The following is a 23227-nucleotide window of genomic DNA, read 5'->3' as shown; positions in this document are numbered from 1 at the left end:
TGCCTTCTTTATTGGCAAAGCGAATCATTGTGAGGCTCAAACCTCGAAGCGAAGATTTGGTTCGGTAGAAATGAATCGATTGCTTTTTCACGTCCTGACCGAGACGTTTACATTTTCACCCTGAACTTTGTCACGGCATTGGAGGAAACGTCTTGGTGTTCATGTTACCTGTCCTCGGGTCCGAGTGTGACCGAGAGTGAGTGCACAGTGTTCGTTTGGCGTCCCGGCTCAGTGTCTGTGTTCACCCTTATTCATTCATTCATTCATTCATTCCTGGATCAGCAAAAAATGTCTCACAGATGTCCCCCGAGACCTTAAAGGAACAGTCCACTGTACTTCCATAATGAAATATGACAAGAGAGTCAAACTCACACTCCACCACTCGCTGTCTCCCGCTTTAAAGGAACAGTCCACCGTACTTCCATAATGAAATATGCTCTTATCTGAATTGAGACGAGCTGCTCCGTACCTCTCCGAGCTTTGCGCGACCTCCCAGTCAGTCAGACGCAGTCAGACGCGCTGTCACTCCTGTTAGCAATGTAGCTAGGCTCAGTATGGCCAATGGTATTTTTTGGGGCTGTAGTTAGATGTGACCAAACTCTTCCGCGTTTTTCCTGTTTACATAGGTTTATATGACCAGTGACATGAAACAAGTTCAGTTACACAAATTGAAACGTAGAGATTTTCTATGCTATGGAAAGTGCGCACTATAATGACAGGCGTACTAACACCTTCTGCGCGCTTCGGCAGCACATTGATATCTGAGCTCCGTATCAATGCGCTGCCGAAGCGCGCAGAAGGTGTTAGTACGCCTGTCATTATAGTGCGGACTTTCCATAGCATAGAAAATCGCTACGTTTCAATTTGTGTAACTGAACTTGTTTCATGTCACTGGTCATATAAACCTATGTAAACAGGAAAAACGCGGAAGAGTTTGGTCGCATCTAACTACAGCCCCAAAAAATACCATTGGCCATGCTGAGCCTAGCTACATTGCTAACAGGAGTGACAGCGCGTCTGACTGCGTCTGACTGACTGGGAGGTCGCGCAAAGCTCGGAGAGGTACGGAGCAGCTCGTCTCAATTCAGATAAGAGCATATTTCATTATGGAAGTACGGTGGACTGTTCCTTTAAAGCGGGAGACAGCAAGTGGTGGAGTGTGAGTTTGACTCTCTTGAGCTGCTGGTGTTGATGAAACTTGCGTTAAATTACTTTAATTAAAAAAAAAAGATAATGAAGACAAATTTTTTTTTCGTTTCCGTTTCCAGTTGAGAGTACGTCGTGCGCGTTCTGGCTGCCGCTTCTCACCAGAGCTTTTTTATTTTATTTCTTTTTCTATTTTTTTTCTGTGTGTTTGTGTAGTTTGATGTTTGTTTGAGTGTTTTGTCCGCTGGTTGTGGTGTAGCTCTGGACCTAGTTTTGGGCGTCGGTTCCCTCCAGGCCTTGGTTCACTGTGGGTGGTGCCTGCGCTCCCAGCTATGGACTGCAGTGAGCTCGTTGCTCATTTTACATCGTGGTTGTCCAGCGCTCTGCGCTTTAACGCTTGGCGTGATGTTCCGAGCGATGTTGCTCGGTGGTGTCGCAGCGGCTGTGCAGGCGGTTTGGGACACACCAGCGCTCTGCGTGGCGGAGCTTCTCTGCTCGTTTTGTGGATCCATGGCGTGGTGTTCGAGCGATGTTGCTGACGGCGTCACGGCGGCGGTGCTGGAGATGTGGGACTCGTTTTCGTGCGCCTTTTGGTGGGACTGTGGCTGCTCCACCACGGGAATTACATCCTGACCCCTACTTGGTGGACTTTTTACTTTTTATTTATTTATTTATTTATTTATTTATTTATTATCTTTTTATTTATTTATTTTTCTTTCCTTGTCTATAATTGTAAAGCATCCTTGGGTTTTTTTGAAAGGCGCTATATAAATTTAACTTATTATTATAATTATTTAAAAAATGTCATGATGCTTTGCATTAACGTTAATGTTACTGTTGCTTACGAAATTTTTTTTTGCTGCATTCATTAACAACGACTTAACAAAGCGTAAATAATATTAGTGAGCACATTATTAATTATTCATTGTTTGTTTAAATGTCAGTGAAATTCCCCTGTACGTCAAAAACGTTTGCATAAATTAGCATCAATACAATTTATTAATGAATATAAATGTTAATAATTGACTGAAATTTCCAAGTGAAAATGTTACTGAATTCTTTCTCAGCTTCACGTGTCAGTTTTGCAAGTTAATAACCGTAAACTCTTTGGTGCGTCATTAGTTGCTTAGTGCGTTAATCCTGATGTTTAATGTTTGTTTATTGCCATTTGTTTAATTATTTTTCTTCATTTGCATATTATCTGTTCTCAGTTCGGAACTGGCGTTTAAATGTTCACGAAATCCACCTGCTTTGATGATCGACTCAAACATTCGCATAAATCTGCATAAATTAAATCGGAGCATGTTGATAAATGTAATATTGATAACTTGGTGAACTCGGAGCTTGCAGACGATCGGAGTGATGACGTCAGCGTTGTTTATTTTACAGTGTATTAACGCTGAAGGTTCAGATTTCTTAACAACAAATGTTCAAACGTCAACGTGAATAAATTGTGAGTAATGTGAACAAGGCCAAAGTGTGATGTGTAATTCCACACGTTATTTATAGACGCAGTTTGTGGACCGTCTTGTGGACTCGGCATGCAGCTGATAGTTTTATAATAAAAAAAAAGAAGAGGAAAGAAAAGAAGAAGAAATGTTGCTTCATTTCCTGCTAGAAATTAGTGTCAATTCTTTTTAAATTAAAAAAAAATCCTTTTTTCTTATTTTCGATTCCATTTTTAAATTTTTTAAAACTTGCTGTCAAATCTAACGAAGCCAGTGGAGGAAAGTTAGCTTGACGCTTGGTGAATTAGCGGGTTAAATTAGCCAGCGAGTTGGTTTTTGTTGATTTTCAGATGCGCTGATTAAACACGAGCTCAGCAGCAGTTTGAGTGAGCAGAATATTTTACGTCTGACTGATGGATTAGCGAGTGAGCGAGTCCTGCAGGATCAGCCGAGATGAACTTTGTCGACGCTTTTTGCTAAAATATTTACCCGAACATGTGACTGCGATATTAAATATCGATCATTTTTGTCTTTCACTAAAGTAAATGTTTTGGCTTGACGTGTTAGCAGAGCGTACATAAAGTGTCCAGTGATTCAGTCCTGTACTGTCTCCGCCCCTGCACACCAGGTTATTAATAGCGAGCCAGCGAGGTCACGCAGCCGTCTCGACCAATCAGGAGTCTTTATTTTAATGATGATGTAAACATTCTTTGATCATGTGACATTCTGAGGAATTTTTGAACTGATGTGTTTCCTCTTTGTCTCTTCCTGTGTCTCTTCTTCAGACTGTGTGTGTGCTTGAGTGACTCTGTGTGTGTGTGTGTGTGTGTGTGTGTGTGTGTGTGTGTGTGTAAAAGCATAGGTGGACGCAGTCATGGAGGAGAATGTGTACCAGTCCTTGTCTCGTCCTCGGATGGAGCTCAGCTACTCCAGCTCGTCTGAGGAAGAGGACGAGGCCAGCCTTCGTCACAAACACTACAGAGACTCTCGCGCACACTCACACACACACACGGAGTACGAACCTGACCGCAGGTTCACCTACAACAGCCACAAAGTGCGCAGGAAACCCCACGATATCACGGCCAAGGGTGAGCGAGTGTGTACACACACACACACACACACACACACACACACACACACATATGAAGAGAAGAAGTAGATGAATGAGAATGGAGTGATGAAGGCTCCTGCTGTTGCTCTCAGTCCGCAGCGTTGCAGCTTAAACGCATCTCCAGCGGAGTCTGATCTCGGCTGAACGTGGAGGCGTGTTCGCGTCTCATCTCTGTACTGTAGCGCTCCACATTACCCACAATGCCCTGAGGCGGGAGGAGAGAACTGGGAGTTAGCGCACTTCACTTTATTCTTCTAATACACTCCAAAAGTGTAGCATCATATTACAAATATGGAGGAAAACTGTGTGTGTGCGTGTGTTTCCAGTCAAATATTACATGGAGAATGAAGAAGGCATTCTCTTCCAGTTACCACGGAAACAGGGAGATGAACTAAAGAGTGTCAGATAGAGAAAGATTGAGTGTTTGCGTGTGCGCGTGTGTGTGTGTGTGTGTGTGTGTGTGTGTGTGTGTGTGTGTGTGTGTTTGAAGGATGAGCAGAGAGCCGTGTGTATGTAAGACAGAAGCTGGGGGTCGCCTTGGTGATGAACCCATCTTTCAAAAGGGCACCACACATGCACGCATGCGCGCACACACACACACACACACACACACACACACACACACACACATACACACACAGAAGAAAGTTTTGTTCGATAGAGAGAGAGGACGCGGAGGAGTGAGGAGAAAAGAAGGATGGAAGGAAAAAATAAAGCAAGATAGGAACTGAATAACGAGAAAAATGAAAATAAATCTAAAAAACTGAAAGAAAGAAAGAAAGAAAGGAAAAAAAACCAAAAGAACAAATGAACTTAAGATGGAATGAATGAAGGAAAGAGAGTAATACACCAACACAGACAGAAAGAAAGAAAGAACAAACCAATGAATGAAAAAATGAACTCAAAAGGATGAGGAGGAGGAGGAGGAGGAGGATTAAAGCTGTAAGAGATGCTTCATCCAAGAAGGAAAACACAAAAGAGAGAAAAAGAAAGGAAATGATCAATAAAAGAAAATGACCGATCGTTCTCTCTCTCTCCATTTCTCTCTGTCTTTCTTTCCATTTCTCATCTCATCTCATTATCTCTAGCCGCTTTATCCTGTTCTACAGGGTCGCAGGCGAGCTGGATCCTATCCCAGCTGACTACGGGCGAAAGGCGGGGTTCACCCTGGACAAGTCGCCAGGTCATCACAGGGCTGACACATAGACACAGACAACCATTCACACTCACATTCACACCTACGCTCAATTTAGAGTCACCAGTTAACCTAACCTGCATGTCTTTGGACTGTGGGGGAAACCGGAGCACCCGGAGGAAACCCACGCGGACACGGGGAGAACATGCAAACTCCACACAGAAAGGCCCTCGCCGGCCACGGGGCTCGAACCCGGACCTTCTTGCTGTGAGGCGACAGCGCTAACCACTACACCACCATGCTGCCCTCTGTCCATTTCTCTCTCTCAAAATCTCTCTCATTTCTGTGTGTGTGTCTCTCTCTCTCTCTCTCTCAGTTTTGGAGAGTTCAGCGAACCCTTCTGTTTAGTCTCCAGTACATGACTTTTGTTGTTTGTTGTGTCTAGTCAAGTATTCAAGAAGAACAACTTGCTTTGCCCAAACTCAGCATTCCCCCATTTCACAGAACAGATAAGTCATAATAAACATGTTATTTTATCTGCGACTCTCTCTCTCTCTCTCTCTCTCTCTCTCTCTCTCTCTCTCAGAATCAGCTGCTTATCCCGATTTCCAAACCGAACTCCACTCAGCCAATCAGGAGCTGGCATACCCAGGTGGCGGCTCCCTGGGCGTGGTTTCAGATCCTGAGTCAGTGGGAGGGGCTTCACCTGACCACGCCCTCCGCCTGTGGATGCAGGAAGTGAAGTCGGAGCGAAGTTCTCGTGCCTCGAGCCGGGCGAACTCGCTCCTCTCTCTTACTGACACGGAGCAGGAGGGGCGGGGCGAGCAAGAGAATGACAATGGTGAGTGTGTGTGAGTGAGTGTGTGTGTGTGTGTGTGTGTGTGTATCGATGTTGTTCATGGATTGTTCAATCACTCAATGTCAAGGATACACTGACGACTCCCTGCGTGACTCGATATGCATACTTATGAGTGCGTGTGTGATTGATGAGGCTGAGTTTCTCGGGATAAGTGAGCAGTCAGCCAGGCTTTAGATAACACTGACTGAGGCCATGAATGAGGAAAAATGTTCAAATGATAATATGGTATGTTAATGAGTCATGAATATACATGAGTGATATTATCATACTGACTGATTCCCAGCAGGAGCTTCACTAAACTCCTGCATAATGTTCAATAAACACGCCCAGAACGGAAACTCTGACCTTCACACACTCACCAAGAAACTCCGGAATCCGTTCACGTTTCCGTTTCATTCAGTCCGTTTAAATATTAAACACGTCATCTTTTTAAACGCACGGTAACACCACGCACAAACACTTTGTACATCACGGCCCTGAAAACATCTCGCATCACTTCACGTTTCGTCACGCAGTAAGGATCGCTGTGTGGAAGATTATACACAGGAAATCAGGATTCACTTCATCTTTCACCTGAATAATAATAATAATAATAATAATAATAAACATAAGACAGTGTATTACGGCCCGCTGTAGGTTAAAGAAATCCGGACCTGATGACGGAGAGGGTAATGTTCCGGGAAACAAACTCAGATTTCCAAAATGAAAGTGGTAAATTTATGAGATCAAGTCTCCTAAAATTATCATCGGAATTTCCGAGTGTTTTTCTCGGAATACAGGTAGTCGTCGACTTACGGCCTATGCAAGTTACGACCAGTCGACTTTACGACCGTCTGGTTATGACTGGCAAGGGTTTCCCAGCTGAGCGTACGACAGAGTTCGCCCCAGCTCCCGGCAGCGCCTCTCGCCGTGTACAACAGTTTCCGCCCCAGCTCCCGGCACATGCGCAGTCTCTCTCGCGCTCCCTCGCGCACTCCGTCATACAGTTTCCGGCCCAGCTCCTGGTTTATGAAACGAGCAAATGCTCCCGCCAGCCCGAGCGCTGCAACAGCTGATGATGACTGTAGCGCGTATCGAGTGTGGGTGGAGCACAGAGGACGGCAGGACAATGCTTTGAGGCAGATAAGTCTATTTTATTTTCACAACTTTTCAGTCTAAGTACTTCCATATACACACACACACACACACTTCGTCTGGTCCCGGGTTGCGCTCCCTCTCCTCTCTCTCTGCCTCCTTAAATAGGGAGCGGTTACTGGGAAAACACACACAAACACAGGTTAATTACCGTCAGGTGTAGCGATTCTGCCACTCACCTTCCCTGGCTCCACCCTCCTGTCACAGATCGGCGCTTGACCACGCCCCCGCTGCCACAATGACGTAGACGACCCACAGCCGAGCACCAGTGATGCCAGCGGTCACTAAATTTTGTATTTTGCTGTTTTACATTTGTATTTTGGTATGTTTCAAACTAAAATGTTTTCTATTTTTCACACCTGTATTTCATATTTTTTGTTTTGCACATATTAAACGAATTGTACTGTACGCAGTGTAGTATGCAGTGTTTGACTTAAACCAAATAATGAGCCAAGGTAATGAAATAAGAAAATGTTGATAAAATAAGACTTTAAGATGATTACAATATCATTACACATCACAATATACTTACGTTCATTTAACACAGGCCGACTTACGACCAGATCGGTTTACAACCGGTCAGTCGCAACCAAACGCAGTCGCAAGTCGACGACGACCTGTATATTAATTACCCCATCCCTTCACCACCACCACCCCTCCCCCCCATCAGCTCTGTCCTTCCCCTGAAACACCGTCACCACCAAATCCTTCATCCGACAGAATTAATTCAAATCTAATACTAATAATATTAAAAGTAAACTAATTTTAGGTTTATAATAATCCACACAAAAAAAATCCAACCTTCGACCTGTAGAATTAATTTTAAAAATCAGTACAAATTAGTCACATTTTAATATAAAAAATGAGGATCTGGCAACCCTGCTTTCAGTCTGAATAATTACATTTAATTTAGGTGCAAAATTCTGTTTTTTCAAAGGAAAGATTTATTTATTTATTAAATTTTGAATAAAAAAAAAAAGAATTTAACTGCTGATTGAAGCTCGTAAGTGAAACCTGAGCGCACAAATCAAAATATTGTGATTTAAAAACACGACAATGTGAAAAACATCTTTAAAAAATTATCAGGAGGTTTTTTTTTTTTTTTAACTATAACAGTGTAATTTTCTGTTCTAAAACAAAATTATTTTTGAAATCTGCCGGTGCGCAAACAAGTCATCAGTTAGTTAACATTTCTGTATTTAAAGTAACAGATATTAATTTATTTTTATTTATTTTAATGCAGTCTCATTAAAAAAAAAGAGATTTAAAAAAAATTATTTTACAGCAGAAAATTCCATCATTACAGATTTATTTCAAAAGTGCTGAGTGTTTCATGTTAAATCGTGTTGTTTTTCCCAGAATATTTAGATATTTTGTGCTGAAACGTCATCAAGCCGAAGTTGAATTTTCCTTTTTTTTTTAAATTAAAAAAATGAACAAATAAAAATAAACAAACACAATGGACAAAGGAAAAGGACTTCGAGGTGATTCTGAATCCTGACTGAGCCTCGATTTTTAGATTAGATTCAACTTTGTCATTGCACATGTCACAGGTACAAAGCAGTGAAATGCAATTCAATTTTACTCCGTTCTTTCCTTTTAGAAAATAGAATTTTATAGGACTTTAAAAATAAAAAGCAGAAAAACAAACAAGTTGTACAGCTAAAAAATGACGTGCTGTTTTTTTGTATGTATAATAATATAATTCTATGAATCTATAGTTTTAGATATTAATTAATTAAAATCTTTTTCAAGTGAACGGTTTCTGAGTAAAAAGGGCAGATCAGTTTCGCTCTGTTCCAGCACTGATTTTTTACTTTATTCTATTTTTCATAAATCAATAACTGTGATGATCTGGCGACTTGTCCAGGGTGAACCCCGCCTCTCGCCCGTAGTCAGCTGGGATAGGCTCCAGCTCGCCCGTGACCCTGTAGAACAGGATAAAGCGGCTACAGATAATGGATGGAATAAATCAATAAATTTTTTTAAAAAGATTAAAAACGGAACATATAAATAAATCAGTGATTAGATGGTGTTCCAGCCTCATTAGTAGCACAGATTTTAATTACAGATCGTAATTAAAGTTAACCCGATCCTCAGAGATTATAAACTCTAATAATTAACTTGAGATGTTTTTAACTTCAGACTGCTGATTTTTTTTTTTTAAAGAAATCCATAGATTGTCATGCGGTTTTTTTGTTTTGTTTTTTAATTCTGAATGAAGACATGAAACATGTCGCTGCATCACTGATGAGGAAATCATGACCTGGTGAATTTGGTTCAATTACAAAATACACATGGAATTAAAATTCTAAAAATCAAATAATTGTGATTTTTATATATAATATATCTTTCATCCTGAGACAGAAGGAGGAAAACGGAAGTTGTGGAAAAAAGGATGGATTTTTTTCTTTCCTTTTTTTTGTTGTAGTTTTAAATCTGGGGGACGGCATCCGATTACACAACTCCTCACATCGAGCCTTTTTTAACACAAAATCAATGTCGACTTCTTTTGGAAGTGTTTTTTTTTTTCCCTTTTCCAAAAAATTGGTGTTTGTCGTTCCAGACCGATGGTCCGTAATCATACTGTTCTGGTGATGTATATTCATTGTGTGTGTGTGTGTGTGTGTGTGTGTGATGAATGGGTTGAGATGAGCAGATAGAAATTAAAGCTGGAACAATTACCTGCCTGATGGGAGGAGAGAGAGAACCATGGGAGAGACGGATGAGGTGTGGGACGCTGCGTATTTAAGGTTATATAGAAATAAAAAAAATCCGAGCAGTGATTGGTATCCCATAATGCCTTTCTCTTTCTCCTTCTCCCTGTCGTGTGTGTGTGTGTGTGTTAACTGTCTGTTTATCATTCATCAGTAGCTCCCACAGTCACGCAGGCTCACGTTTATTAAAGCGCTCGCTCTGATACGTTATCGTTTCTATAGTAACCACTCATTCACAGCGACTCGTACGCTCAGCCATGAATAATAAACGGATTACAAACCGCGTGCGATTGTTGCTCGTCTTCGGTACACATCAGGGTTTTGTTTTTTGGTCTTAAAGAGAGAAAAGAGAGGCTGCTGGTGAGGGAGCGACGGTTTATACAGAGCAGCTGCTTTCGCATCGATAACCTGCTTCTCAGAACATTAGACGTAACGAATTTGAGCGGGTTTCTTCAGCTTTCATGCCGAGGTGTGTGTTTACTCAAAGAAAGAAAGAAAGAAAGGCAAGCTGGCTGATCAGTGAGCTTGAAATTGTTGCACATTTTCCCCCTGGTGTGTCACAGGCTGGAGAATTTGTGTGTGTGTGTGTGTGTGTGTGTGTGTGTGTGTGAGAGAGAGAGAGAGAGAGAGAGAGAGAGCGACCATCAGGTCTAACAGCTAAGCCCCTGGTGTGTAAATGCATCAGGCTTTTTACTGTCAGAGTAAAACCTCTCGTGATATGCCGTGTGTGTGTGTGTGTGTGTGTGTGTGTGTGTGTGTGTGTGTGTGCGCATTTCATTGAGTGTGTCTTTGTGTTTGATGTGACTTTCACACCTTCATTTTTCACCACAGAGTCCCTTCTGAATTATGTCATAGTGTGGAACAATCCAACACACACACTTGAAAACCTGTGTGTGTGTGTGCGTGTGTGTGTGTGCGTGCATCAACAACCTACACGCGTAGCGATGCCATCTGTGCTACTGTAAATCCTGTTGATGCTGCGCGAGACGTGACGGCGCACGAGCCCCAGTGAGATCAGAGAAAACTCCGCCCCTGTCTCCCCGAACCCTTTCCCGACAACCCGGAGCCAATTGGGTTTCTTCCCTTAACGACTTTTCAGAACCAAACTTCTATCTTATCAGATGTAGGCGGTTGCCGAGTTCACAGTGTAACCATAACAACCACGTTGGAGGACCTGTGGAGCTGACTAATCTGCAAACATTTCACGCTTCTTTTTCACCATAAAAAGATTCGGCGCTCAGCCAATAAACTTCCTTCCAGAACCGAAAACCTGCAGCGGAGTTTGTGACAGCGGCGCTAATGATGGCGAACATCAAACACTCCCAATAAAATCGTTTGATGATGGATAACAGAAACTAGGTTTCCACACAAATCAAAAGCTTGTTGTAATTTTCTGACTCTAGGTTGGGAAACGTTGGCGTCTGATTCAGGAATAAAGCAGAACTGATTGTTAAAGTTCTCTGGGAAACTGAAGAAAAGTTGGTGGAACATGATGATGGTGGTTTGTCCGAGTCCCTGGTTGCCTAGAAGGCAGTTTGATTTTCAGTATTGATCGTATGATTGATAATGCCTTGGGGCTCTGTCCTCTCCTCTGTCCTCCCCTCTTCTACTGGATATCTGTCTGGTTCAGCTTTAGTCGTCTCCGTGATCTGGCACTTATTGTGAAGATCTGGCTTAAAATATCGTGTCCCTGCTGACTTGGAGATCTGAGCTGTTTTTAATGTAATAATAAACAGCTCCTTCTGACCTATAGATCTGGCTCCTCTCCAGTGTCGTAATCTTAACCCCTTCTGACACAAAGATCTGCCTGCTTCTGTCTTAAAGGTCAGAGCACCTTCTGACGTAATCATCTGTTCTTCTCTCGTTAGAGATCTGGTCCCGTTCCACTTAAACATTTGGACACATTTTTAAGATGATAATTGTCCCCCTCAAACATAATCATCTGGCCCCTTTGGAGTGAACACGTTAGCTTCTTCTGACTTAGGCCCTGTCCACACGGCAATGGATTCAGGTGAATCTGATAAAACTGTTTATCGTTTCGGCCTGGCGTCCACACGGCACCGGCGTTTTGGGTGCCCCAAAACGAAATCTTTTGAGAACGGGTTCCAGAGTGGAAAGATCTGGCAACGGCGCCGTTGCGAAGTCGTCTGGATGAGTAGAACGGATTTGTTTACGATGATGTCACAACCACATGACTGTGAGTGCTTCACGCCAGGTAGAAGTGTAACGAACTCGATGCGAGTTGTCAACAAATCCTATAACTTGGTTCATGAAACGCGCTTACAAATTATTTTCACTGTGAATATTTATTGTGTAATGGTGCAAAGTGAGAGAGAGAGAGAGAGAGAGAGAGAATAGCTCTTAGGGCAGAGTCAATCCCGCCAGCAAAAATAGGGAAAAAAAGGAGCGATCTCACCTCTTCAGATGTTGGTTTAAGTCCTACAATACATTCCTCAAAAAGGGCGTAGAACACTGGCGGCTCGTTAATAGGGGCGATTTGGGCGACGCACTCCCAAACAGGGAGGGAGATTTTTTTTTTTTTAATCTACTCCTACTACCAACAGTAATGTCATTGTCCAATCAGGCTAAGGTCGCGCCTGGTGTAGCCACGCCCTTTTGGGGCGATTTCTGTCAGGTTCAGATTTGCCCCAAAATCTCCCATTGACACTAATGGTACGTACTTTTTTTTCGAAAATCATGCTCCCAATGCATTTTCTATTAGGTTTCATGTGCTCGCACAAGCAGCGTGCTTACGTCATATGCCTGTTGCGCCGCGCAAGTGTTGCCAGATTGGTTTTAAGTGCATTTTGGCGGGTTTTGAACATAATTTTGGGCTGGAAAACGCAACTTGCGCGGGAAATGTGTGAACATTCTATGAAGAAGATGGCGAGTGTTGAGTGCAACAATACGATAGCGTCTCTGAAAGAAGTTCCCTTTAGTCGTCGTACCAGTGAGGAGAAAATGGCAATCAAACAGCTAGGACCTCCTAGACTGAATTTAAACATCAAGCAAGTGTCTAGGAAGGGGGAGAAGACCTACTCAAGAGGTTTTAACAAGAACTGGTACCACCGGAAAACTTGGCGAGCTGGCTGTGATGTAGTCAATGCTCGTTTTTTGCTACCCTTGCGTTCTCTTCCACCCTGGAAGTAGCACAGCAGACGGTACAGTGATATCTGATATTTGAATTTACTAGGCAAAAGGTTGTGTGTGTGTGTGTGTGTGTGTGTGTGTGTGTGTGTGTGTGTGTGTGTGTGTGTGTGTTTTACCAATGGCAGTTTAACATTGCCATGCTTGGAATATTTCAGTAGCCTCAAGTTCTCTCTGACTTGGTGTAAATTAAGCATATTTTCAGTTTTTATATATTGTACAGTATGTGTGTTCATTGGAGCCAGCAGCACCTTACCTTTTTTCCAACTTGTTAAGCCAAGTTGCACTGACTACAAAACCTTGTGTAACCTTGTGTGTATATAGCTAAATAACTAAAGCCTTTTGTGTTCATTGACATGCTTGTAATAGTTTAAATTTCCTTTTAAGGCATGGCTTTCTGGAGGATTTCTTGGGAAAAAAAACTGCAGAATTTATTTAGAATTATTATTTGTTGTTAAAATGGTGCAATTCCATATAAAAAAAACCACATAATTAAGCTGCACATGTTTGTTTGATGGTTATGCTTTTCTTCATCTTTTTCAAAACTTAAATAAACACTTGTTTTGGATTTATATCCTGCCACTTTAATTGCATTCTTTAGAATTGAAGAAATTAGAATATGTTTATAATTAAGAATTTGTACTTATTATAGAATACTGGAATAATATGAGAAAATAAATGAGTAATGTAATATTAATTGATTGTGATGCCAAATGTTTTGCTTTGAAGGCTTCACAATGAATCTTCCTTAGTTTTAGCCTGGCAAGCCAGACTAAATGTGAATATTTGCCACTCATCTCATCTCATCTCATTATCTCTAGCCGCTTTATCCTTCTACAGGGTCGCAGGCAAGCTGGAGCCTATCCCAGCTGACTACGGGCGAAAGGCGGGGTACACCCTGGACAAGTCGCCAGGTCATCACAGGGCTGACACATAGACACAGACAACCATTCACACTCACATTCACACCTACGGTCAATTTAGAGTCACCAGTTAACCTAACCTGCATGTCTTTGGACTGTGGGGGAAACCGGAGCACCCGGAGGAAACCCACGCGGACACGGGGAGAACATGCAAACTCCACACAGAAAGGCCCTCGCCGGCCCCGGGGCTCGAACCCAGGACCTTCTTGCTGTGAGGCGACAGCGCTAACCACTACACCACCGTGCCGCCTATTTGCCACTCGTAGGCAAAAATATTTTTGGCCACTAGGCGGGTGGGTCTAGTTTACTAGGCTACCTTAGTTTGCCACCTTTAACTTGTTTAGTGTTGCCACCTAGTGGAGAGAAGAGATATTGTCTATATTGATATCTGAATTTACCAGGCAAAAACAAGTTCGGCCAATTGATTTGCTACCTAGGTCAATTTACTTCAGTCCTGTGGACATTTACGGTCCGTGTAGACATAACCGGGGAAAATTCCCCCCCCCCCCCCCCCCCCCCCCCCCCCCCGAAAAAAAATTCAGGAGCCACCACTGGTGTAGAAGAACAAATTAATCCATCAACATGTAGCATTCAATTTATTCCGGACCATTAAAGACGCCGCCTTCCGCGTAGAATCATACGTCATCCTCGCCGCCATATTGGATGGGTCAAAGCGGAGAATAAAGATGCCTCATTCATGTGCTGCGTTTAACTGTACCAACAGGTTTACCGTCCAAACGAGATCACATGGGATTACCTTTCACAGGTGAGACTGGAAAAATACTTTTCATTGTATTTGGTCATTGTAACGTAATTTTACGAACAGATTTTTCTGACTTTGTGGCTAATATGAAGTCTCGCGCATAATAGTTTATGCGCATGCGTCCTTACTTCTTCTATTGTTCTGTGTCTCTGATGGGACCGTCTTACAGCGCCCCTAGAGGTGTGGCATGTGTATCACATCGTTTTCACCAAGTGTTGCATTGCCATATGGACCTGATATTTTACTGATCCGTTGCCCATGTGGACGCGATTTTTTTTTTTTTAAATCTCATTGCCGTTGTCGTGTGGATGTAGCCTTAAAGGTCTGGTTCCTTCTCACTTTAAGGTCAAGTCGAGTTTATTTGTATAGCGCTTTTAACAATAAACATTGTCGCAAAGCAGCTTTACAGAATTTGAACGACTTAAAACATGAGCTAATTTTTATCCCTAATCTATCCCCAATGATGAAGCCTGTGGCGACGGTGGCAAGGAAAAACTCCCTCAGACGCCATGAGGAAGAAACCTCGAGAGGAACCAGACTCAAAAGGGAACCCATCCTCATTTGGGCGACAACAGACAGCATGACTATAACATTAACAGCTTTAACATGAAGTCAGTTTCGTTGATGTTATAAACTCTTCATTGATGGAAACTTGAGTGCAAAACTGTTCATAACAACTGCAGCCCTAAAGTTAGCAAGTCAACTGTAGTCCTCAGCCATAGCAGCATTACTGTAAGAGTCCAGAGCGTCTTCCAAGTGCAACTTTCAACTGTCCACATGGGGCCGTCCTCCACAGGAGCGATGCGATGAGACTCCAACCAGACACAGGGCACCAGGATGGACCAGGCAGGTCTGAGGAGCAGAAGAGGTTCAGCATCTCGATCCCAGGACCGACATGTAACTCAGAGGGACAGATTTGGGGGGGAGAGAGAGAGAAAACACAGGTTGTTAGGTATGCCCAATGTCACCTGAATAAGTAGGAACAGTATACATTTTGCACTGAGTACAAGCAGGTACTCCGGCAACTAACTATGACATCATAACTAAAAGGGGAGAGCCGGAAGGTAACACAGGCATGAGGGGCCCCGGGACATAAAGCAGCAGCCACTACACCATCAACAAACTCGAGTGAGCAAGCGAGTGGGGACGGACAGCATCCATACATCCCAGTTTACCAAAACACTCTGTCTGAGGACCCTCCAGATCTACTCCTTTACCTCATAAACACCATTAACACAAGGCTTGACTAAACAGATCTGTTTTCAGCCGAGACTTAAACACTGAGACTGTGTCTGATTCCCGAACACTACTTGGAAGGCTGTTCCATAACTGTGGGGCTTTGTAAGAAAAGGCTCTGCCCCCTGATGTAGCCTTCACTATACGAGGTACCAGCAGATAGCCTGCACCTTTTGATCTAAGTAGGCATGGCGGGTCATAGAGGAGCAGAAGTTCACTCAGGTACTGTGGTACGAGACCATTCAGTGCTTTAAAGGTCAATAGTAGTATTTTATAATCAATATGAAATGTGATTGGGAGCCAATGCAGTGTGGATAAGACAGGGGTGATGGGGTCATATTTTCTAGTTCTAGTAAGGACTCTTGCTGCTGCATTTTGAACTAACTGGAGCTTGTTTATGCACTTATTGGAACATCCAGACAGTAAGGCATTACAATAATCCAACCTGGAGGGAACGAAAGCATGGACTAGTTTTTCTGTGTCATGTAGTGACATTAAATTTCTTATCTTAGCGATATTTCTGAGATGAAAGAAAACTATCTGGGTGATGTTATCAATGTGAGTTTCAAATGAAAGACTGGGGTCAATAATCACTCTGAGGTCTGGTGGCCTTAAGGTCTGGTTCCTTTTGTGCTAAATGTCTGGTTTCTTCTGTCTTAAAGGTTTGGTTGCTTTTGTGCTAAAGGTTTGGTTCCTTCTGACTTCAAGGTCTGGTTGCTTTTGTGCTAAAAGTCTGCTTCCTTCTAACTTGAAGGTCTGCTTCCTTTTGTGCTAAAAGTCTGGTTCCTTTTGTGCTAAAAGTCTGCTTCCTTCTAACTTGAAGGTCTGCTTCCTTTTGTGCTAAAAGTCTGGTTCCTTTTGTGCTAAAAGTCTGGTTCCTTCCGACTTAAAGGTCTGGTTGCTTCTGTCTTAAAGGTCCGGTTCCTTTTGTCTTAAAGGTCTGGTTCTTTCTGACTTAAAGGTTTGGTTCATTCTGTCTAAAAGTTCCAGTTCCTTCTGACTTAAAGGTTTGGTTCCTTCTGACAAATGTCTTCCCTTTTCTGCCTATGAGTTGTAGATCCCGTTGACTTTGAGATCTAGCCCATTTTTTTTATCATCCCGATCAGACCCCTTCTTACATAAACACCTGAACCCTTTCTGTCTGAGAGATCTGGCCTCTTTGGCCCCGTTCACACCTGGTATCAACATGCATCATGGGTGATCAGATCACAAGTCTTCAGCTGAGACACATAGCTGTTCACAGCTGGCGTTATAACTGCGTTTCCATTGCTCACTTGTGATTGGATTTCATACATCATTTCCGCTGGAGGAAGGCGGTCACGTACATTTACTACATCAGTTGTCTGCTGCATGTATTTTCAGGCAGAAATGTTCATCAAATTATATCTCATAAAGTGTTTAAGTGCTGTTTCAAAAGTTTTAATTGCATGGTCTGCTAACAGAACTTATAAATGCATGAGAGATGAGATGATGGAGGTTATGAAGAGCAGTTGCTTTATTCTCTGCTGTTGTAGTATTATCTTTGTTCAGTGATGCAGTTGATCAGGCAGATAGATCTTCATTGTTGTCTGGACACACCAAGATGCTTTGGGATTCACACTATACATGTGATGTGGCTGTGTTCATTCCAGACCAAATCCGAATGTTGTTTAAGTGATCAGATCACAACGCGTCTGTGAGACACATTTGACCCCATTCACACCTGTACTTGGTGCTTTCCACTTATGATCAGATCACCCAGGAAACATGTTTAATGCCAAATCTGACCCCTTCAGACCCCAAGATAACACCCCTTCTGACCTCAAGACGAGACCCCTTCAGACCTCAAGATCACACCCCTTCTGACCTCAAGACGAGACCCCTTCTGACCTCAAGATCACACCCCTTCTGACCTCAAGATCACACCCCTTTTGACCTCAAGATCACACCCCTTCTGACCTCAAGATCACACCCCTTCTGACCTCAAAATCACACCCCTTCTGACCTCAAGATCACACCCCTTCTGACCTCAAGATCACACCCCTTCTGACCTCAAGACGAGATCCCTTCTGACCTCAAGACGAGACCCCTTCTGACCTCAAGTTCTGGCTCCTTCTGACTCCTCTAACAGTAATCTGTTTCTGTCTTGCTTTAGAGAGCTACTTTTCTGGATCTCTTCTTTCATGACTTACTAATTTCACCCCTTTTGTCTCCCCCTTTTCTGAATCTCTCTAAAGCAGAGGAAATATCTAACTCCCTCTGCCTTAGAGATCGAACCCTTCTGTCTTATTAATCTGCCCCCTTCTGCATTAACGATCTGAACCCTGAAGTTGCACATTGTTTCCTCATCTCTTAGAGATCTTCTGACCTATAGATCTGGTCCCTTCTCTCTTAAAGAGCTGGCCTTTTCTGACCTAAAGTTCTGCTGTCTCTCCTTTCTGCGATGGTCCCCCTGTGTCCTTTCGTAATCTGATCTTTTATCTACTGTATCTGATTTGTTTTGGTCTCAGAGGAATCTGATTCTTTCTGCTTTACTGATCTGACCTGTCTTGCTACCTACGTCCTTGTAGTCGATTTGACCCCTTCTGTCAGAGGTCTGGTACCATCTGCTGAAGTGGCCTTTCCCATTCCACTCTAGTTATTTCCTGGTATGATATGCCTAAGACATCAGATCCTTTCTGCCTTAGTCATCTGAATCCTGTCTGAGAGATTTGTTGCTTTTGTTTTCGTGTTCGAGTTTCTTGTGTTGGTGAACCGTTTCCTTGCACCCGAGCGATTGGACCCGTGTAGTTGAAGATTTGATTATTTTGTGCCTCATATTACCTGTTGGATGTCTTCCTGCTTCCGTGATTCGCGTTCTCATTATTTCTAGATTCTGTATTGATAGCCTCAGTTCCCTCTGCTTGTTCGAGTTCATATTTGTTTCTGAGCCTAAATTGTGGAAAAGTACGGAGTAAACTCTGAAGCACACCGGAAAGTTTTGTGACATTGATGGCTGATTTGAAGGCAAAAAAAAAAAAAAAAAAGAAGCTGAAAACGGGACAGAAAACGAAGACGATTTTGTCGAATCACTGCCAATAACGATCACTAAAGAACAAAAAGCAGTTGCACGAACACATCCGAAAAGCTGCGCGCATCCCCGGCGTGTTTCAGCCAACATGCTAACAATGATCTTAATGGTTTGACGATTTTAATGAGGTTTTAAAAACAGCCACAGATGATAATTACCTGGGAAGTGATTGCGTTCTCTTGAGAGCTTAATTATCTTTCATTCAAAGAAAAGACTCCTTTGATATGTTTTGAAAATAATGTGTTTGTTTACGTGCGGACAAGGTGACGGGTCATAAAAAACCCAAAACCTCAGAGTTTCTTAACGAGCTAAACGAGTGGTTTTTACCTTTTTTGTGTTTGAAAACATGAAAAACCGAAAACCCTGCTCACTTTGTGTGTGTGTGTGTGTGTGTGTGTGTGTGTGTGTGTGTGTGTGTGTGTTTTGCATTGAAGGAAAAGGAGGAGGGTTTTTTAGCGCTGCTGTCATTTCAGAGGGAAAAAGAGATGGCAAGATGGGGGAGAGAGAGAGAGAGATAATGCAATATATTTTACTACCTTAAATTAAATTTTCTTGGAAAGAGTTGTTTTCACTCATAAACTTTGCTCAAAACACACACACACACACACACACACACACACACACACACACACACACACACTTCAGAGCTTGTTTGTGTTCCGCTTTTAACAGCAGTTTCTCGTAAATCTTACCACATTGTCACACTCTTACATTATTTGTTTTATGATTTATTGCTTTGTTTAAATTTTTATTCGTCATCTCACTACTCATACGCATATTTCACCACACACACACACACACACACACACACACACACACACACAGATGACAGAAGAAGTACCAGTACACTTCTTCATGTTTATCTTAACTGTATGTTTTTAAATGTTAGTATCGTAGTAAATGGGATTTGATTGTATGATGTGTCGTGAGCTGTTGGAAGAAATGTTTGTAACTGACTGAATGAATCCAGTTCCAGTGCGACAGTTTCGTCTTTAACTGGCAGAAAGCGAGCTCAGGGGTGGAACAACAAACTCTGGTCATAATTCGGTTCGGTTCGCAATTCACGCTTCAGGATTTCCATTCGGTTCAGTTCTCAGAATATCATCAACAAACGTTAAATGAGGAAAAATTATGACTGAAAGACTCGCTTTTTTATTTCTGTGTCATGAACCATGCAAAACTGTGTGCATTTTTGTCTTTATAAAACTAACTAAATTAAAAAAATGGCTGTGAACAGAGGTTTAAAGCGAGTCAGCCTTTCGATTTCATCAACTCGGTGAAATTTAGTTCCGTCTGAAATGTGGTGATTGTGATATCTGTTTATTTCTTTAATATCTCACAAAATATCAGGCCATTCTGGGGCTGGGAAGTTATTTAATTCGAGCAAATAATGTGCATGAAATCGCTCGCTTGGCGCAGACAGAGGAAGTCCGTGTGCGCATGTGCAGGTTTACCTTCTTCTTCTTCTTTTGGGTTTTACAGCAGCTGGCATCCACAGTGTTGCATTACTGCCATCTACAGGTTTCCCTTTGAGCGTGCACTGACAGTTCCATCATTCTGTCGCTAAACGAACAGCTGATCACACCGAGGTGCTCGCTGAGCGCCCATATTTATTAGTTTGGTCCTGCGTTTCCTTTCCTTCGTATATAACATAACATCTTTTCTTCTCGCTTTCTTTCTGTTACTGTAGTCGGCCTTTCACGTTTCATTCGCACACTCACGTCCTCCATTTTTCTCTCCTGTTTCTAATTTGTATCCCACAATGCCTTGCGTGAACGGGGAAAGCCCACCACGTGATGCATGACGTAGTATCTTGCATTGGGTCATGGTGAAGCAGGAAAAAATAGCGGCCATGTGGCCGTAAATTCATTAACCCTTTGGTGACTGACCCCTTGAACATGGTTCCTCCAGGAACGATGACGTTTCAGTCGTCAAGACAACGGAAAAACTAAAATACAAGAGCATTTTGTTTTGTGCACAAGAGCATTGTGACGTATCTTTCTGTTTTTGTATTTTAGTTCTTCTGTTGTCTTGACAACTGAAAAGTCATAGTTCCTGGAGGAACCATTTTCAAGGGGTCAGTCACCAAAGGGATATTATTAATTGTTCTATTTTTAAAAAATAAGTAATAAAATTGGAAGTCTGTGATTCGAATTCAGGAGCTTTCAGTCACTAAACACAAATAATTGGGTGTCGGGGTAAAATTCTTTTTATGAGCTACACTTGAAAAATCTGAAAGGCAGCACAGCTTTAATGCTCGTCTGAATTCTATGCGGTGACAGGTTTGTTTGTTTTTTTGTTTTCTGTGTCAGCTCATACGATGAAGATCCTCTCACAATGGATCTGTGATTAAAGAACTTCACTTTCTTACATTCTGGTGACATCAGCAGTCATCCAGAACTCAGGTCGTGTAGAAGCTGGGAGTAACGAGGAGATTCTTTTCCTGTTCATTAGCAGGTTTTGTTTATCGCCGTCATCACGACACATACTTGTATCACGTACGAGTTTGAGAAACTGAGCAGAAAATTCAGAGTCACACCAGCGTTAGTAAAGTGCTGAAAACCCAGAGGCTCATTTTACTGCTCAGTTCTGATCATTAGTATGAAGATTATTAGGTCTGAACGGGTTTCCTCTCCACCGCTCTGCTCTGTGTTTTGAACCAGTCTGAACCAGTCAGAACCGGTCTCTACAGCTATGTTTTTTTCCACCTAAAATAAATCTGCCATTCTTTATTTACCCGTTTTTATCTGTTTATCTCCGTCCGCCCCCTGTCCCTCGTTCATCCCCTTTCTGTCCATCCCAATTCAGAGCTCACTTAGTTAGAGTAAAAAATGCTCCCTCGTTCCCTCCCTCTGTCCGATCTTCTTCTTCACCCTCTTTTCAGCACAATCCGTCTTGCACCTAATCTATTCTCTCTCCTCACTGCCGAGACTCACTTTCTCTCTGTCATCATCTCTCTTCTGTTGTTTTTTTTTTGTTTTTTTTTTAATCGCCTTTCTCTTTTTTTCCATACTTTACACTCGGAGCATTTTGGAACATTTTCAACTTGGAGGATCATAGAGAAGGTTCATTATATAAAACGTAGAACATTCTAAAGCATTCTGCCATGTCGTGAGCATTCTGCTCGGACATGTGGGACATTCTGAAACCTGTAGAATGCTCTAGAAAAAAAAAACATGAAGATTCTGGAATGTTTAGTAAATATTTTTAAAAAAAATCTGAATCATGGGAAAAAAAATGATAGAACATGAACATTTTTCCAGCCTTCAGGAACATGTAGATCATTCTGGAAAAATGGGGAAGTCCTTTCTGGAATTTAGTGAGCATTCAGGATTTTCGCGTTCAGGTTTATCCTGAAACATGCAGAGCATTCTGGGAAACATTCAAGAAAATGTAAAAGTTTCTGGAAAATGGAGAACATTCTGAGACACGAATAACTTTCTGAAATGTTGCTAACTTTCTGAAACCTGAAGAGAATTCTGGAAAAAGCGTATGATATGCTTTTTCCCCCCAGAATGTTCCAGAAAATGTTACGTAAAGAATATTTGGGGAACTTTTTGTACTATTTGAAATGTGGAGAAAATTCCAGAAAAGGTTTAACTTTCTGAGACCTGAAAGTCATTTTGAAACATGTTGAACATTCTGGAAAAGCAGAACCTTCTGAAACAGTAAAAGAAAAACACACATCGTGTATGGTACATTCTGGAATGTGTGTGTGTGTGTGTGTGTGTGGTGTGCGTGTGTGTGTGATGTTTAACCCTGCAGTGTTATTATTTTATAATTTATGTGATTTATGACACACAAGGTGTTTCAAAAAAATGTTAACAGCATGTGTGGAAACAGGTCAAAATTTTATGTTTAATGTTTTTTGTTTTTATCTTTTTAGGTATAGAAATGCCGTTGACTGGAAAAGAAAAGATGTTTTGGTGTGTGTGTGTGTGTGTGTGTGTGTGTGTGTGTGTGTGTGTGTGTGTCAGGCAGAGCACACATGGAAAATTTGTGAAATCGTTCATGGAATCCACATAGCTTTTAAATTTCTCATTCAAATTTTGAGGAATAAATGTTACATTGCTCAACATTAAGCCTGTTCAGTTTCATTTGCCAAGATCATGTAGTTTCTGGGATATTTACATCTCAAATAATATCCAATTTTTTGAAACTGTGTGTGTGTGTGTGTGTGTGTGTGTGTGTGTGTGTGTGTATATGGGTCCATCTCAGAAACTGGTCTCTCATTTGGGACAGTATGGTCAAAAAATAAATTTTCAAATTTTACTTTTTTTTGCATTTACCTAACACTCAATATTTCTTTTGTCATGTTTAATAAGAATAAAGACAGGATCTTGCTTTATCTGGCCTCCACTGTGGAAATTTTAACGATGTTCTGAAGTTCACTCGCGTGTAATGGAAACATGTATGCATTTAAAAACCCTCTTTAATAACCAAGGAATATCATTTTCTGTACATATATTTGTTTCTTTAAATGCAATTATTGGACAGAAAAACAAAAACATTTGTTATCATTATTTTTAAATTTTACTCCTCAGGTTTCGAATGTTCAT

General features: G+C 41.9%; 1 protein-coding gene across 1 annotated transcript in view; it reads left to right on the top strand.

Annotated features, from left to right (window-relative positions):
* The first annotated feature begins 3468 nt into the window (after positions 1 to 3468).
* Positions 3469 to 23227, top strand: part of tenm1 (teneurin transmembrane protein 1) — a 148280-nt gene continuing 128521 nt past the window's right edge. Inside the window, exons 1-2 of the mRNA XM_060913129.1 lie at positions 3469 to 3682; positions 5427 to 5681. Of these exons, the coding sequence (XP_060769112.1) occupies positions 3469 to 3682; positions 5427 to 5681 (469 nt within the window). The remainder of the gene's footprint in view (positions 3683 to 5426; positions 5682 to 23227) is intronic.

The sequence above is a fragment of the Neoarius graeffei genome, chromosome 28 (genome assembly GCF_027579695.1).
Source record: "Neoarius graeffei isolate fNeoGra1 chromosome 28, fNeoGra1.pri, whole genome shotgun sequence".
Lineage (NCBI taxonomy): Eukaryota > Metazoa > Chordata > Actinopteri > Siluriformes > Ariidae > Neoarius > Neoarius graeffei.
This window is presented reverse-complemented; position numbering and strand designations above follow the sequence as displayed.